The sequence below is a fragment of the Catharus ustulatus genome, chromosome 3 (assembly GCF_009819885.2).
Source record: "Catharus ustulatus isolate bCatUst1 chromosome 3, bCatUst1.pri.v2, whole genome shotgun sequence".
Taxonomy (NCBI): Eukaryota; Metazoa; Chordata; class Aves; order Passeriformes; family Turdidae; genus Catharus; species Catharus ustulatus.
In genome coordinates this window covers 96,436,405-96,454,975 of record NC_046223.1, presented here as the reverse complement: position 1 = coordinate 96,454,975, position 18,571 = coordinate 96,436,405, and the positions used below count along the sequence as shown (strand labels likewise).

At 39.0% G+C, this 18,571-nt stretch overlaps 1 protein-coding gene across 2 annotated transcripts in view; it reads right to left on the bottom strand.

The window, feature by feature from the left end:
* Positions 1-18,571, bottom strand: part of CSMD1 (CUB and Sushi multiple domains 1) — a 1,108,435-nt gene that overhangs the window by 242,365 nt on the left and 847,499 nt on the right. For both annotated transcript variants that reach the window (XM_033053649.1, XM_033053650.1), the window contains exons 18-20: positions 11,502-11,690; positions 5,297-5,413; positions 3,699-3,914 (exon numbers count right to left, since the gene is read on the bottom strand). In XM_033053649.1, the coding sequence (XP_032909540.1) occupies positions 3,699-3,914; positions 5,297-5,413; positions 11,502-11,690 (522 nt within the window). The remainder of the gene's footprint in view (positions 1-3,698; positions 3,915-5,296; positions 5,414-11,501; positions 11,691-18,571) is intronic.

Here is an 18,571-nt window from a genome sequence, read left to right as displayed (position 1 = left end):
AGGCTGTTACATAGGACGCAAATCAAACTCAGAAAATTTATGAGCCACCCATTTCCCCATCTCCAAAGAATATGCTGTGGAAGTATCACTTTTTGTTTATCCCATTTTCTCTTTTTTTTTTTTTTTTTGTTCTTTGAGATTCACTACCACCTATATCAAGAAAAGATGTTGAAAGAGAACGACTTAATGGAAACTAATGGAAAAGGTTTGATTTTATATTCTTCAGAATATGATCCAAAAGACCCAAGAGATCCCTTCTGGCAACAGATAAGAAAAAATGTTTTCTAGAACACTGACCTTGGAAGTTAGTAGAAAGTAAGGTCAAATGTATTTATTTAGAGGAAGAGACTTCATTTAGTCAGGGAAGAAACTAAACTGAAGGTTCTGAGTGAGTCTTTAAACAACTGATATATGGAATAAAATACAGTAATTTCACGAATACAAGCCGCAGCAATTTGACAAAAATTTTGGTGGAAACCCGGAAGTGCGGCTAATAGTCGGGTGCGGCTAATATATTAATAATTTTCTGACATTTACAACCCCAGACGTGCCAGCCAGAGTGCCGAGCCAAGCACCGGCCAGTAAAAGCTGGCATTTCGCAATTGTTACAGTGTTACCGTGTTGCCCTGGCTCCCTGCAGGCAGCACGGGGGGTGGGGAGAGAGGCGGGAGAGCTCTCTTTCCTCCTCTGCTGCAGCCCAGGGGAGGAGGGGGGGGGGGGCGCCGCCATTGCCGCGGCTCGGGGAGCCGACGGGGGGGGGGGGCGCCGCCATTGCCGCGGCCCCGGGAGCCGATGGGGGGGGGGCGCCGCCACTGCCGCGGCTCGGGGAGGACGCGGGGGGGGCCGCGCCGCCATTGCCGCGGCCCGGGGAGGATGCGGGGGGGCCGCGCCGCCATTGCCGCGGCCCGGGGAGCCGACGTGGGGGGGGCGCCGCCATTGCCGCGGCTCCGGGAGCCGACGGGAGCCCTGCGCAGCCATTGCCGCGGTCCGGGGAGGGGGGGGGAAGTGCGCGCCGCCATTGCCGCGTCTCGGGGAGCCGGCGGGAGCCCCGCGCCACCATTGCTGCGGCCCGGGGAGGTGGGGAGAAGTGCGCGCCGCCATTGCCGCGGCTCGGGGAGGAGGCGGGGTGCTTTGTCCGCGCCCGCCGCCGGCGCCACGGGCGCGGGAAAGCTCCGTCCCCGCCCGCCGCCGCTGCCATAGGAGCGGGGGAAGCTTCGTCCCTGCCTGCCACCGCGGGGCAGCGCCGACCCGGGGTGACCGAGCCCAGTGGCAGCGGCGGCCGGCCCCAAGCGGCAGCACCAGGCTGGGCCACCTGGCCCCGTCAGCGGCCCCTAGCGGGCCGAGCCTGCACAGCCTTAGCTCAGCCAGTAAACCCCGCCCTCCCGCGGTTCTGTTACTAATTGCACGCGGGTCCTCGCTGCGAACGACAGAGCGGCTTATATTCGTGTGCGGCTTATCTATGGACAAAAACCGAAATATTTGCCAACACCCAGAGATGCGGCTTATACTCAGTGCGGCTTGTATTCGTGAATTTACTGTATATCTTTCCCTTTAGTAACTGTCTTGTAGGAATGTTCTGAATATTAAAAGCAGTCTATAAACTACAGCAGTTTCTGCTGGAAAATGTTATAAGTTTAGAAAATATACAATCTAGTACCTCTGTTCATTATTACAGAGGCTAAGCTGGACATGGAGTTTACCTTTATGCATATGGTAGATTTCATGACAAATATCTATGTTTGATGACATTCAAAACAGGTGTTCTCACTAAACACTTCTTACTAAGAAGAAATATATCCTGATTCTTGTGAAAGTACAAAACCAGAATCACATATTTGTTTCATTAAGTTAATGTACCTCATAATATTTCTCAAAATGTGCATTTAAGATAAATGATGGCATATGCTGGCTTGCTATGTTGTAGCATTAGTAAATAGGACATAAACCTTCAATCGTGTTCAAAAAGTTCTGTAATCCATATCTTTTGTTACTGCACAATTTTCTCGCTTGCATCCACAATATTTTGTGTGTTTCTCTACAACTTGTCTAGTGCTCTACTCCTCTGACTTAGTGACAAATAAATTATTAGAGAAATAATTAATATTTGTATTTACATTTCAAACTTGTAAAACTGCTGACCTCTGCCTTGGTGAGTTCAAAATATCCAGACTGAATGTTTAATCCAGAATAATTTTAGCACTTGATACAAATAAACCCAACACTATTGCTCTAATCAGTGAGGTATTTTTTTTTTCCTTTTTTAAATAAGCAAACTAAATGAGATACATTACTTATAAATAGCATGGTCATCAACATTGTCCATTCTCAACAAAACTTATTGGCTTTCAGTGCTTGAGAAACCATGTAGGAGACTTGGATGTGGGGAGAATGTACTCCTTCCACAGAATATACATGGGCATGTACATTTCAACCAGCACTTGATTCATTTATGTGTAACAGAATCAGTGGAAGCTTCAGACAAGCCCTACCTTAGCCTCAGAACTTGGCAGCATCTTAAATTTAAGGACTTACTCTGGTCCACAAGTCCTAAGGATGGCAAATCAAGTCTATTTATAAATATAATTATTTATTAGGCAGACAGAGATAAGAGACAAACGATCCTAATCAGAATTACTACACAGTATGCAACTAAAGAACTACCAGTAGATCCCAGCCTAGCATAAAACAGTGCACTATTTCAAGGTACCTATAGTTAAAGCTAGCAAAAGAAATGGTATTGTAATTTATGACCAAAATGACAATATTGTACAGAGATTTCTTCACTTATCCACTAGGGAGTAACTGTAAAATAGGCGTGCCTATTCATTGGAGAAACTCCACACATTTCCAGGATCGTGTATAGAGGATTTCTGCTTTGTCAAAGTTTTGTGTGGTTTTCTAGTTTGCAAGTGAGGTGTCTGTCAGTAAGAAATCCAGCTTTACCTTCCGATCTCACTTCAAAGTTAAGATGTTTATTGGCAGTTGGCTATGGCCAAAATAACTCACTACAAGACAGCTCATCCTGTTTGAGTTATCTGACCACCTAACAAGCAACAGATGAGCTCTTGTTGGGGGGTGAGATGCCCTGCTACAGTATGCACATCCTTAATTCTATCCTAGTAAAGGAGACAGGCAAAGAAAATTATTGAGAAATGTATATTAGATGTTGTCTAGTTTTGGAACAATGTAAATAAGAAGCAGTAACAAATGTTTCACATATCCTAAAGAGCTAATTTGTAGAAATACATCAATAGCTAATAGATGTTTTATTTTATCTTTAATACACATTGTCTACTTCAAAATCAGTCTTTAATTTAGAGTCCTTTGTGAGTCAGTATACCATCGCTTTTTTAAAGTTTCTATACTTTACAAGTTCCTTTCTTCTGAAGCAGTACCTTCTATCTTTGTAATTTTTCCCCTTAATTTTCCCCCAGACTTCTTTTTTCAACATTTTTAATGGTTCTGTGAGAACAAGGAAAAGTTAAAACAATCAAATCACTAACATTCTTCTCAATTCTCTTGGCCATCTTTTTAAACCTTAAACAGTTTTATAGAATAGAGACTATACAATTTCAATTAACTTTTTTTTTCTTTTTTTTTTTCTTTTACTTTATGGTGTTTCATAATGTTTCTGTTATCTGCAAGTGAAATATCATCTGGAACAGTTTCAAGATATTTAGCAGAATGGAATTCATTACCTGAAAATGTTATGTTGAAACCTTCATAAGAAATTGAAAAATCAGATATAAATCGAAGCTGAGCAGCAAAATTTCCAAAGAGGCCGGCTTTAATTGTTGGCGGTAAGACTGAGCCAGTTAATCTGGCTACTGGTTCTGTGAAGCTCCCATCTTCAGTGATGAGCAAATAGTCATGAGAGCTCTCAAGGTGAAAAGTATGAAAAACCAGCTGTACACCTTTAAAATAATTAAAAAGGGAGGAAAGAAAAGCATTTAATAGCAAGTTTTTCTATTCTTTCATATGTAGGTGACACAGAAAGAAGATTTATGCTACACGGAAGTACTTTGAGAAAAAGAATCAAACCTGAAATTCAGAAAAAAAGTTTGCAGAAAGCACATGAGCTCAACTGAAAAATATTTGCAATGTAGATGCTTGTTTAACTCACTTTAAATCAATAGTTCCTGTAACAGAGCTGATGGCATTCAGTGATATTTTTATACAGCACTCCAAATATTCAAGTTTCTATTATTTAGGTGTTATTCAAGTGCTTGTATGTCTCTTTTACTTATAATATCTACCTTGATTTCATTGTTAACTGGGAGATGTACTCTAATATTTGGCTGAAATTTTTTATTTGTGTTTTAGTTTTGCATTTCCTCCAACAAAATTCTGATTTTAATTCAAAGCTTCAGAGAAGTTTCCAAATACAAGGGCAAAGGATATACAAGTTTTATGTACAATCTCACATAAATACAGATTCCTATTTTCTGGGACTGATTTTTTATCTGCCATCATGACTGTTTTTCATTTGCCAACTTCTAATCCAGTAATGAATTAAATTTTGACTTACTGTTGAGTTTTAAAATACAATAAATTTTCAAATACAATAAATATGATCATTTATAAATTCACTGTGGAAAACAACATTCTTCTTAGCACATTTTCTCATATATTTTGCATGTAACATGTCTTATGAGTTTTAAACAAAAAAAAAAGTCTTTAAGAAGATTTTAAAAAGTGGATTTCCCATATATTTCTCAGAAGATTTTTATTATGTTTTGTTTTAATGGCATATAACACATTATTAGTACTCTCCAGGCTTTCTTCCTTAGGTTATTTTATACATTCCCCTAATGGACAAGTTGATAAGATTAGCTATGCATTCAAATATTACTCTACTGTATATGTAACATAAAGATATATATGTTTTTTGCTCTAATGGTTTAAGTCAGAAATTTAAGATTACCAATACACAGATCAAATCTGTTCCTTTATGCTTAATAATAGTGAAGCATATTATTGAAATTAAGTTTAGAACTATTTACGACGTAGCTGTTATTTTTTCATATTTTACCTCTTCTAATCTTTTCCATTTTTCTGAGACTGAAACACATTGTCTTTGCCAATTGTTAAAAAGAATTCTTCCTTTGAAAAATAAACACAAACTGAAGTACAACCTTTGAAGATATTTAGTTTGGGGAGTTAAACTTCTTTCTCAAAGGAACAACAGAAAGTGCTGGTTTAACTCATGAAGGACATTTTTTTTTTTCAGCTATGTGTGTCTAATATTTTTTTCCATACAGACATTATATATATGCAAAACATATTAGATACTTACCCTTCCCATGGGACACTTCAATAGTCCAAGTGCAGTTTAAAGAGTTTGGGTAGAAATCAGGAAAACCTGGAGAAAGGACAGTTCCACTCTTCCCATGAATATATCCACCACACAAAGCTTAAGAAGAGAAAAAAAAAAAAAAGCCTATCTTGTAAAAAGGCTTGAGAGAGAGAAAGGGAGACTGCATTTTTAAACTACACTTAAAATTAAAAATATAGACAAATATTAAAATAAGAAATTAATTAATCCAAAGCCACAACATTCATTTTTACAACAATTTGATTTCTTCTAAATTAGTCCTTGAAAAGGAATTCATTGTTCATCTACAGCCTCTCTTGTTAATTAGTAGAATACAAAAAGAAGTATTTTTTTTATTGCAAGTATTAATTCCTATTGAAGTATTATTTCCTATTGGTTCCTAAGATACTTTCACTAAATATTTTGAAAGGCATACATTCAACGGCATTTTTAACAAACAAAAATCCTCAAGTTAAAAGCAATTTTTTTTTTCAAATAAGTGAGTTTGATGCTTACTGCAACTCTTGGGGAAAAAAATAGTGACATTTCCTCTTTTCCAAAGATTTAGATTGTCCCGTCAGAAGTAATTTATTTGGATTTGAATATTTTGGAAGATATGAGAACTATGCTAGAAAACATTTTATGCATACTTGAATTTGCTAAACTAGGCTGCTCAAATTTGCATAGCAAATTAATTAAAGATTAAGATTTGCTTGCTGAATTGCTCACAGATCTTATAAATACAGCATGACTGTTCTTTTCATTCGTCTCTTGGTGTTCAGTTTTCATGCTATTGTTTTTTTTTTATTTTAATATACTAAATAATTAAACAGTAAAGCAACAAAACATTAGGATGCTTTTAGTGTTCTTCCTCACACAGAGTGATACACTGTGCCTCCAACTAGATGGAAAATATAAATGACAAAATATTAAAAAAACTTGCTGTACCTTTATGTACATGTGTGTATACATATACTTGGTTGATAGTTTAAGTTCCTTTTTTTCTTTTCTTATTAGACTAAGATTATTGTTAAAGTTTTTAAATTTTTTTGTTTATTTATATAATTTATATATAAGTAATAAAAGGAAATATAGTTATTTCTGCATGCAAGTATGAATTAAAACACATTTGAATAAACCCACAGTAAGTGTATGTTTGATAACAATACTTAACAGTAAAAATCAGCATTACAGACATCAGTTAATAGTGTCATAAATGAACAGTAATACATTCATTCATACATTAATTCTGTAAACACCACAGAAGGAAGAAAAATATTTGACTGTGCAACCTTACTTAAAGCAGATATTACATATTTCAAAATAATTTATATATTTTAAACAAAATTTAAAATCTGGAATTAATGTGCTCTAATTTAGCTGTCATTCCATAATTATTTTCATGTTCCATCTTGGCATTAACATATCCTGAGAATGACACATTACTCAGAGGGAACTTTAACCACCTTGTATTTGTACACAAGTTTATTTCTTCTTTGCTGGCATGAAACAAAGCAACGTGCTTTTCCCTTAGGCATTTATTCTGCTAAATTAATTTCTGAAGCAAAAACTTTACGAACATCGGTTCTCTACAGATGAGTGCAAAATGCTCATTTCTACCTCAGTTAAATCTGTCACATCCCAAAAATTTGGGTCACAACTTGTTGAGCCTCAAAAGGCAAATACACTAACAAAATGATTGCCTAATAGAATGTGAGTTATTTTCCATGTTTTTTGACTAGCTAATACAATGGAATTTAATCTGTGAGGAAAGGAAGAAACTGAATCTGTGTTTGAACCCTTGTCTGTTGCCTGTCTAGAGAATATATTCCAGAAAGGCTTGACATTTTCTCATACACTCACATTAAAGTGGGTGAAGGACCTGGGGGAAAAAAATCTCTTTCAATGAGTAAAATGTTCCTAAAGTTCAACATTCATATGCAAACAAAAGAGTTTAATATCGATATCTTAAATAAAAAATACATCCACACATATTATTACAAAGTAAGTAGAAAAAATAAGAGAATACTATTCAAACTTAAGATTCCTTCACATTTGTCAATTCATCACAGCAAAGCAAACAAGGAAAGAAATCCCCCTCAAAAAAAGAAAAAATTCTAAAAATGCTTTGTATCTATACTTGTAAAGAAGGAATAAATTGCAGTGATTGCAAGGCAAGTGAGTTTGAATGCTAGATTAGCTAACTTCTATAATAATATTTTGGTGGTTTAGATGTTTTGAGCATGGGACCACAAGGCTGTAGTGAGGGCTAGAAGGAGAAGATTATTGCTCAGATTTAACAAAACAGTTTTAAACAGTGTGAGAAACTAAAATACTTTGCTGAATCTAACTCTGTGTCCTCTGTCCTTTGTATTCCACTGTAATCAATGAAAACCTTGGATCTGAAAAGCAAGTTACAAATACATTAATGTATTTGTATATATATTATTATATTATATTATATTATATTATATTATATTATATTATATTATATTATATTATATTATATTATATTATATTATATTATATTATATTATATTATATTATATTATATTATATTATATTATATTATATTATATTATATTATATTATATTATATTATATTATATTACAGTAGTTTCACGAATACAAGCCGCACGGATTATAAGCCGCACTTCCGGTGCCTCGACAATGTTGCTGTCTTTGTCAATAGATAAGCCGCAACCCGAATATTAGCCGCACTTTCGTTCGTCGCGAGAATCCGTGCGCAGCTTTCACAAATTGGCCAATTAGTAACAGGATCGCGGCATAGAGGGCTTTACTGGCTCGGGGCGGGGCCAGGAAGGCTCGGCCCGCTCATGGTTGCTGACGGGGCCGGCCGGGTGGTGCTGCAGCCACCGCTGGGCTCACTGGCCCCCCTCTCCCGTCAGCACCGCCTCGCCGCTACGTTTACGCACTCGCCCTGCCGGCGGGCCAGCCACTGCCGCCGCTGGCAGGCATACCGGCCGCCTCGCCGCTGCGTTGTTTACGTAGTCGCCCTGCCGGCGGACCAGCCACTGCCGCCACTGGCAGGCATACCGGCCGCCTCGCCGCTGCGCTGTTTACGTAGTCGCCCTGCCGGCGGACCAGCCACTGCCGCCGCCAGCAGGCATGCCGGCCGCCTCGCCGCTGCGTTGTTTACGTAGTCGCCCTGCCGGCGGACCAGCCACTGCCGCCGCCGGCAGGCATACCGGCCGCCTCGCCGCTGCGCTGTTTACGTAGTCGCCCTGCCGGCGGACCAGCCACTGCCGCCGCCGGCAGGCATACCGGCCGCCTCGCCGCTGCGCTGTTTACGTAGTCGCCCTGCCGGCGGACCAGCCACTGCCGCCGCTGGCAGGCATACCGGCCGCCTCGCCGCTGCGCTGTTTACGTAGTCGCCCTGCCGGCGGGCCAGCCACTGCCGCCGCCGCCGGGCTCGCTGGCCCCCCTCTCCCGTCAGCACCGCCCCGCTGCCGCGTTCCCTAGCCCTGCCGGCGGGCTGCCGCCGCCTGGCTCGCCGGCCGCGCCGCGTTCCCTAGCCCTGCCGGCGGGCCAGCCACTGCCGCCGCCGCCGGGCTCGCAGGCCCCCCTCTCCCGTCAGCACCGCCCCGCTGCCGCGTTCCCTAGCCCTGCCGGTGGGCTGCCGCCGCCCGGCTCGCCGGCCGCGCCGCGTTCCCTAGCCCTGCCGGCGGGCTGCCGCCGCCGGGCTCGCCGGCCGCCCCCTCCCGTCTGCACCGCCGCCGCGTTTCCTCGCCCTGGCCGGCACTGCAGGCCCCCGCACCGCCGGGCTCCCCCATGCTGCTGGCCCCGATTCTGCTGGGCTTCCCCCGCTGCCAGGCAGCCCCACCCGCCGGCCTTCCTGCTTCTGCCATGCTCCCCTGCACTGCTAGCCCCAGTTCTCCCAGGCTCTGCCGCCCTACTGACCCGGCTCTGCCGCCCCCCTGCCCCGCCCTGCTGGCTCAGGCTCTGCCGCCCGCCCCCCACACTGCTGGCCCCGCCTCTGCCAGGCTTTCCCACCTCTGCCGGGGCCGGCCGGGCTCCAGCTTGGCTTGGGGCTGCCGCGGGCTCTCACTTCCGTGTTGGCAGCTTTTAGAATTTTGTTAATGTATTAGCTGCCCCGGAATATTAGCCGCACTTCCGGGTTTCCACCAAAATTTTGGTCAAATTGGTGCGGCTTGTATTCGTGAAATTACTGTATATTATATTATGTAATTCACTAAAGCAAGAGCCTTTCTTAGCTGTTATTCTGTGGTTTCTGTAAGAGGGATTTTGTAACAACTATACAAGGACTCCATGAAAAATTTAAGTTGATCCAGTGGTCCACAGAAACAGAACTTAGCCAAAAAATCCAGTTACAAAAAAGAACACAGAAATATTTGCGGATACAATTGTGCTGGTTTTGGCTGGGGTAGTTATTTTTCTTCTCAGTATGGGGCTGTGTTTTGGATTTGTGCTGAGCATAGTGTTGATAATATAGAGATGTTTTTGTTATTGCTGAGCAGGGTTTACATGGAGACATGACTTTTTCTTCTTTTCCTACGTCACACTGGTGAGGAAGTTGGGTGTGAGTGGGAGATTAGGAGGAGACACAGTAGGAACTGCAGCTAACCCAAAGAATACCCCACACCATATGGCATCACACTCAGCGTATAAAGTGGTGAGAAAAAGGAAAAACTGAGAAGTTCAGACTGATGATATTTGTCATCCTAAGTGACCATTACATGTGATGGGGCCCTGCTCTCCTGGAGATGTCTGAACACCTGCTGTCCTTGGGAAGCAGTGAATAAATTCCTTGGTTTGCTTTGCCTGTGAACACAGCTTTTGATTTTCTTACTAAACTGTCTTTATCTCAACAGAGGAGTGTAATCACTTCTAGCCTTCTTATTCTCTCCTTGATCCTGCTGGTGGGAGTGAGCAAGTGGTTGCGTGAGGCTTAGTTGCTGGCTGTGGTTAAACCATGAAGTGATTCAGCAATTAAAAAAAATGTTTCATGAAAGCTATAGACAGTTTCATTCTTCCTATCCACCAAAACAATTAATAAATTAACCAAAATTTCAAAACAAAAGTACAGTAATTTCACAATTACAAGCTGCACCGATTATACGCTGCACTTCTGGGGTGTCAGCAACATTTCGTTTTCCCTCCATAAATAAGCCGCACCGGATTGTAAGCCGCACTTTCGTTCGCAGCGAGGATCCATGTGCAACTTTCACAAAGTTGCCAAATAGTAACAGAATCATGGGATCACGGGGTTTACTGGCTCGGCCCTGCTCGGGGCGGCCGCCAGGGAGCGGCCCAGCCCCGCTCGTCGCTGCCACTGGGAGGCAGGGGAGTGGCATGCCCAGCTGGTACCGCCAGGAGGAGGGAGAGGGGCGTCCCTGACTGCTGCCGCCGGGAAAAGGGAGAGGGGCTTGCCCAGCCGGTGCCGCCAGGGGGAGGGAGAGGGGCGTCCCTGACTGCTGCCGCCGGGAAGAGGGAGAGGGGCGTCCCTGGCCAGTGCCACGGGGAAGAGGGAGAGGGGCGTGCCCAGCCAGTGCCACTGTTGCTTCCCCTGGGGCTGGGCAGCTCTGTCACTGCACCGCCGCTGCCCGGGGCCGGGTGGGCTCCACCTCGGCTCGGGGCTGCTGCTGTCTCGGACTTCCTGGTTGGGAAATGTCCAAAATTTGTTCATATATAAGCCGCTCCTGAAAGTAAGCTGCACTTCTGGTTTGGGAGCAAAATTTTAGTCAAAATGGTGCGGCTTATAATTATGAAATTACTGTATTTAAGAAAATTAATTACATTGGCTGATCATGGCCTCTCTGTTTTAGCATTGAGCACCATAAATTTCAAGCAATCATTTTGGTATGCAGTATTTAGAGTTTAAAATATACATTAAGTTTATTTGCTTTGTTTTAGAAGTATTAGTTGTACGGCATCATTTTGATGCACAGTTGAACAATGGCACTCTGCAAGAATCTGAATTTTTCTATTTGTGAATATGTGCCTGGTTCTTTTTAATACTTCACTGAAAGCTGATACAGAGATGTAAAGTATGGCTTTAAATAACATTAAAATATTTTTTTAAAAAGTGTGGATCTTGTTGCAATTGAAGGGAGGTAGTAGCAATGACAAGCTTAATTTTTTCTGAAAAATAGTAGAGTAATTTTTGTGGACTTTAAAGCTGCTATCTGGAGAGCTTGACACTTACCATCACAGCTGGGTAATGCATGATTCCACTGATGGTTTCTTTCACATATGAGAGGTTCTTCATCACTCAGTGTATATCCTGGATCACAGCTGAAGGTTACTGTGGAGCGGATATTAAAGTTGTTACCATGGCGATGGCCATTCACAGGAATTCCTGGGTCAAGGCAGGAATCTGATTCCAGAGTAACACCTGAAACAAACAGATTTAATTGATTTAATTTTGTTTTTTTCACCTTTTTTCCAGATAGTAAACAGAAAAAGGAAAAAAAAAAAAAAAAAGCAAACACAAAATGAGGAAGACAGGAGAAAGAAAGAGCCTCCAAAAGATCCTAATTAGCATTGCCTGAGAACTGATATGGGAAATAAAAACTTTTCTCTAGCTGTTGTCTGACTCACAGAACAGTTTTCCAATTTTAAGTTTCACAGAATAAGGAAGTCCAAATGAAATAGAAAAAGACTGGAACTTTAAGGTATATTTTGTCAATCAATTAAAAGCATCAATAAAAGTACTGGACTTCTGAAACTATAGGAAGATATTGCAGTTCAAAATATGAAGAAAATTTTGCTAATATATAGATCATATTTGATTACTTCATCTATTCAGTTTCTGATACTGGACAACTCAATTTTCCTCTGTGTAGTTACGATTACTTGGTACAAGAAGAAGCAACGTCAAAAAATGGAAATTGAAGACTCACAAACTACTGAATTCTTACAAATATTACCCTATGCATGAAAAGAAAAAAAAAAAAAAGATAAATAATGTAGCTTTCACAATTGTATAACTCTTATCTGACAGAAAGAGTCTCTGGCAATTATATCTTATAGAAGAGATTAAATAGCTTTTGAAAATAAACTTGGAGCTATCCACTGAAAAGAACTCCCTGAAATTATCAAATGGAGGTTCATTAACTGAATATTATACATTGTGCTTCTAGTGATAGCAAATATTGTGGAATTTAATAATATAATGAGCAATAATGTACACACATGAGGGAAACAGAGACTCTTTATTGGGATGACAGGAATTTCTTTTATTTTCTGTTTCTATGTGTGGTGAATTGACCTTGTCTGGCTACCAGTCCCCCACTCTGCTGCTCTCTCATTATGCCCTTTCAACAGCACACGGGAAAAGAATAGGTAGAAAATAACAGAGAAGGTAGAAAATAACATGAAGGAACTCAAGGGCTAAGACAAAGACAAGAAGACTGCTTAATAATTACCAGCACAGTCAAACGAGACTCAATTTGAGAAAAAAATAACATTGCAAATAAAAATAGACTAGGATAGTGAGAAACAAAACCAAAAACTAAAATACCCCATCACCCTCACGCCTTTACTAGGCTTGTATGTCCAAGTGTTAGTTAATAGACATGGGTGGCTACAGGAGTAGTTTCTGTGAGAAACTGCCATAAACTTCCAACATGTCTAGCAGAACCAATGCCATCTATCATCAGGATGGGCGTGTCGCTGGCAAAAGCTGAACACCTCAGAGATGGTGGTAAGCCTCTGGGATAACACAGTTAAGGACGCAAAAGCTGATGCAGAAAAACAGTCATTGAGAAGAGTGAAAATGCGAGAGCAAGAATTCTGAGACATTAAGGTCAATGAAGAAGAGGGAGGAGGTGCTCAAGATTTGGAAGACCCTGCAAGCCAGACCATGGTGAAGCAGCCGTCCTACTGCAGCCCATGAAGGTTCACAATGGATCAGAGATTCTCCTGCAGCCTGTGCAGCACCCCACTCAGAAGCAGATGGATGCTCAAAAGAGGCTGTGATCTTGCGGGAATCCACACTGGAGTAGGCTCCTGGCAGGATCTGTGACACTGTGGGAGACCCACACTGGAGCACTCTATTCTTGCAAGATTTCGCCCCATCCCAGAGTCATTCATTAAGAATGATAGATCATAGTAAGCATTCAAATTTTAAATATTCATGGAAGGCTGTCTCCTGGGGGAGGTGCCCAGTGCTAGAGGAGAAGTCTGAGGGGTTCTTCCACCAAGGAGGAAGGAGCAGCAAAGATGTGTGATAAATTGTATCACAATCCTCATGCCCTGTCCACCTGCACCTCTCAGAAGAAGGAGGTAGATAAAATTGAAAGTGAAGTTCAGCCAGAGAACAGAGGGGTAGAGGGAAGGTATTTTAAAGATTTGGGCACCTGGGATCTAGCCACGATTACTCCACTACAACTGCCTTCTTCACAGGCATTTCCTAGTTTCTTAGCCCTCTAAAGGGTAAGAAGATACTGGTCCTCTCAGATACTTGTGCATTTTTAACTGTTTCTGTTGAAGTTGTACTCTCAGTTTACTGCTTCTACCCTGCCCTGTCTATCCAGGACTACCATATAGCCTTAGGAACAAAGTAGGAGGAGTTCAAAACTAAGGAAAGAATTGATTTATCAGGGCATAAAGTGAAGGATTCAGAACTATAGATATGAGTGTTGGAAGCAGGACTACAAATAAAAATATCATCAATAATGACTCTAGCTTTTACAGAGAAACAGTCTCTGTACCCTCCAGGTCTTCTTATATCTCAGAATTCAGATGTGAAAGCTTATGATCTAGTTTTCATGAGGTAACCCTGACATACTTTAATTCTAGACGAATAAGCTTCTTTAGACTTGACTGCATACTCTTAGTGCAAATGTACCATATTAGCTAACAAAGTGCGCTTTTAGATTCTCTTCACCTGGATAAAATTGCTTAATATAGTCTCAAAGAACCCATTTAAGTCTATAATATTCTGGACTGCAAGTGCCCTTAATAATTTCATCTGGATGAAATTTTAACTTTGATACACATTAGGTTCTTTTCAGACAAATCATACTTCATATTTTGAAATATGTTAATGTAGGTAGAAGTCCACAGCAGCACTCTCAAAAATTCCTTCCTCTTAGGGCAGCCTACCACCCCTGCCTGAACACATCAGCTGCTTTGGCACTGAGTCACACATAACAGGTAAACTCATCAGTTTCTTTTTGAAATGATAATTCAAAATTACATTGACTCCATTGTTTCACATTTTTGAAAGAAGACCAAAAGCTATAGGAAATTTAATCCTTCCAACTTCCTGACTGAAGTAGTAGCGTTAAATAAATAAATTCAGATCAGCCAACAGTTTCTTTCCTAAGGAATAAATATTCAGTAGGTAAGTTTTAGTGACCATGAATATAGCTGAAAAGTAAGAATTTTTCTTTGCTTTTTCGGTTGAATATTTGATTATTTTTCTTAATAGAAGTTAACCTAAAATTAAATAGTAGGCAATACTGAGAGTTCTGACTACAAAAAGATATGAGAAATTCTGGTACAAAAGTGATGAGTGTGGTTGGAGAATAGTTGTAAAGAGTTAATTGAGAAGGACCACAGGCAGTAGATCACACTCTAGGACAGGCTGCGATTATTAGCTACTTGGGACCATGACACCATTATCACACTTTACCCCCTGTCTGCCAAGTCATACTTTTTTAAACAACTACAAACCTTTCAATGACTCCTTATGTGTCATATTTTCCAAGTTAGCAACCTTCTACTCTTTTTAAACTGTGTCACAACCTGGACACAGGAGTCTCCCTGATCATTAAATGAAGTGAAATAATTTTTGAACAAGTCCTAGATAAAAAAGTCCCGTAAACAAAACAAATGTATTTTCTGAAATTGTCTTTTGGGTTTTTAGATGGTTAAATACAATGTCTAGAAGATTCAATTTTTGCAATGCTACTACATTTTTTTCTAGATTATATAAATTCTGTGTGACATCCAAATTTTTTTCTATTGTGTCTCTATTTTGTGTTTGTGCATGCCATTTCTTTTTCCCTATTTAGGCTTAACATGTTTCTTTATAGAATTGAATTGATTTTGTTTTACACTCTTTCTTCAGTTCATCTAGTTTCTTTTGAATTCTAACCTTCTCAGTCATAATGTTAGCTATAATTGTAGGCTAGAATCATCCTCCAATTGTAACTGTTTTTATATTGTCATCAAAATTACTAATAAAATATTTTTTTACAGCATCACAGAAATCACATAATAATTTAGGGTGGAAGAAACTTCTGGGAGTCATGTAGTCCAACCCCCCACCTAAAGCTTGTTGTGGACGTGGATCCATTTCTGGATATATTTTTAGTATTTCCAAGGATGGAGATTTCACAGCCTTTCTGAGAAACTTTTTCAATGCCTACTGTACCTTATTGTACACCTATTGCAATGAAATAATTTCATCCACACTAAATTTGTATATTTTTTTCTGGAAGAGTTCTAAAAGTCTTATGAATGTGAGCACAGAACATTTTCGTCCCCTTTCCATTTCCAAATCTACAAAAGCAGTTAACCTGTCAAGAAAGAAATTAAGTTGGTTTGACATAATCTTTTTTATCAAATACAAATAATTTATTTCTTATCATTTTGTTTATCAGCTTGAAACTAGTATCTTTCAAGAGAAAAGATAAAACTAATGTCCTTCATCCTTCTGGCCCAAATATCTTCTTTTTTTTTCTTTTCCATCCTTGCTTGGAAAAGTGTGTGCCCTTCTGAATTTTTTTAAACTTCCTTTCAGATTTGAATTTTCAGACACAATTTTCAGCAGAGTGATCTTTCCACTTTTCCTCTGAGTATAGCACAGGGAATTTCAACAGTCCCTGATGAATAAAATATATTTAATTACTTCAGTATTGTGTAGTACCCTCTCTCCATATGCCATACTCTTACCTTGAAAATGTTCACTTAATTATATTAATAATATGTATATAATATTAATAGTATATGAAAAAAGTTATTATTCTTTGCAAAAGTTGTGAAACAGGAACAAAGCAAGCCTGTAACAGATGATTTTTGAGCAAATGTTTTTAGAGTAGTTTTTTTCCCCTTATTTTATCATATTTAGAGATATTTTTGTTAATATCTTTATGTCTCTTGTTCTTGGAACTAAATATGTACTTTGGATTTCTGTTTTTATCCTAAGAGATCTGTGCTATTCTTTGATTGCTATCTATAGCAATATTTAAATATATCTAATATCTACATTATTAACTCTTTTTAATAGCTACAGGAGCCTTTCTCAAAAACTAAAAAAAAAAAAAAACCACCCAAAAAAAAACCAAAAGAAAAAATTAAATAAGAAACAAAACAAGCACAAAAATCCCCCAAAATGAAACAAAACCATGGAAAAGCAATAACAAAACAAACAAAACAAAACAAAACCAAAACAAAGCCACCAAAAACCTTTGGGCTTTCATCCAACTTCTTTTATAAATGACTTTCAGAATTTATTTGTAAAGACTCAAGGACATTCATCTACCAATCTGCCAATCCAGTGGTTTAGATTTTTGAAAACCATTAATTTATTCACCATGTAGTTTCATTCTTTCACTTCGTATGAATCACAAACTCTATTATTTTATGGTCACTTTCCCCAAAACTGCGTTTCCTATTTAGCCACTGTATTGATTCTTCTTAGCCATAGTAAAATGGACTGTTGAAACAAAATAATCTTCCCCAATATTTCCAATTTAATGTACCCTGCCACAGAAAATTGTATGTGTTTTTTCCTTGCATCCAGAATATTCAAAGGATTCTTTTTTTCCTCAAATGAAGAAGTGTAAGGAAGTATTTTGATGATAAGTCATCATGCCTAAATTTGATTGTGGGCTGACTGATTTCAACGCTTTGTCAAATCCATGAAGATTGCATATCTATGAGCCTAAAAAGTTGTTTTCTGAACCCTAATATAAGCAAATATCTAATTTTATACACTGTGAATAAAGGATTACCTCTATTTTTATATTACTGATGATTTTTATTTAAGAAAAATCACAGTATTGATTTTGTAGATTTTTTCAATGGCCTCAACAAAGAACATTTTTACTGACAGGTAATCTTTGATGTTAAAACTATTTCCCTGTGTAAGAGAATTGTAATATTTATCAAATATATATCAATGTAGAGTGTAATATGACTGTCTCAATGCATGACTAAAATATTATCTATTTTTCGTATAAATTTTAGGATGGAAGGAAATATTAGCCCGCAAAAAGCACAGACTTCTAAGTAAAGTATCTGGATTTAAGAAATAATTGATCAATTTGCTTTGCAAATTATCATGTTCTGTTATGAAAGAAAAGAAAATTTTCAAATATACTTTAAGAAACAAAGGAGCAATTTACATTAAAGGAATCTGCAGGTAAAGTATTTCTATCTGTTTTTGTTTAAGAAAAAGACTAAGATTGCACAACCTACTTCACAGAATGAGAAACTGAAAAATCCCCACAGAAACAAACATAAAAGCAACCAACCAACCCGAAAAACAAACCCTACCCGAACCACATAACTAGGGGACCTGAGAGATCAGGGAAATGGAATTGAGGCATGAAGCATACTTGTCAAAAGAATAAAGATTATAATTATTTTTAACAAAAAATGAATATTTTATCAGTAGTTTTACTTAAGGAATATTTTAGGCACTTCATTATTTTTTTTGCTTAGATGCATGAGTTATCCTGTACTGTCTTGCTTTAGCTATGTTTGAAGTATCATCAAAAGGCTGAATAACAGAAAATTAAGAAGAGTGAACAAACTATCTTCACATCTTTTACAGTACTTTTAATGGGTTACATATTTATTAAACCTATATTACAGTCATGTTTTTAGCTTAATAGAATATTACTGCCACCTCACATTCAACTCAGTTTAGCTCATATTGAATCTTTTATTTTAAACAAGGTTAAGAGCCTTCTGCTTCACAGTGCAGTGATTTACTTTATCATCAATGTTATGACTATAACAAGATTTTTAAGATACTTCCAAATAAGACAGTATTTAAATTTGCAAAGAAAATATTTTAAAACTTTTCTTAAAACTTAAAATTGACTACCTTGTCTTCTACAAATGTAAGAAATGTTAAAAAAATAGAATTTGTGTTAACTTCTATAGTTAAACCTATAAAAATATAAATAAAATATATAATTTAATAATATAAATATAAAATATAATTTTAGTCTCCCGTATTCCTCTCAGATTACTGAAGGCTTCCAGTAACACTTTCTGCCTGGTTTTGGTCTTTGAAAACACTGACTTTCTCTA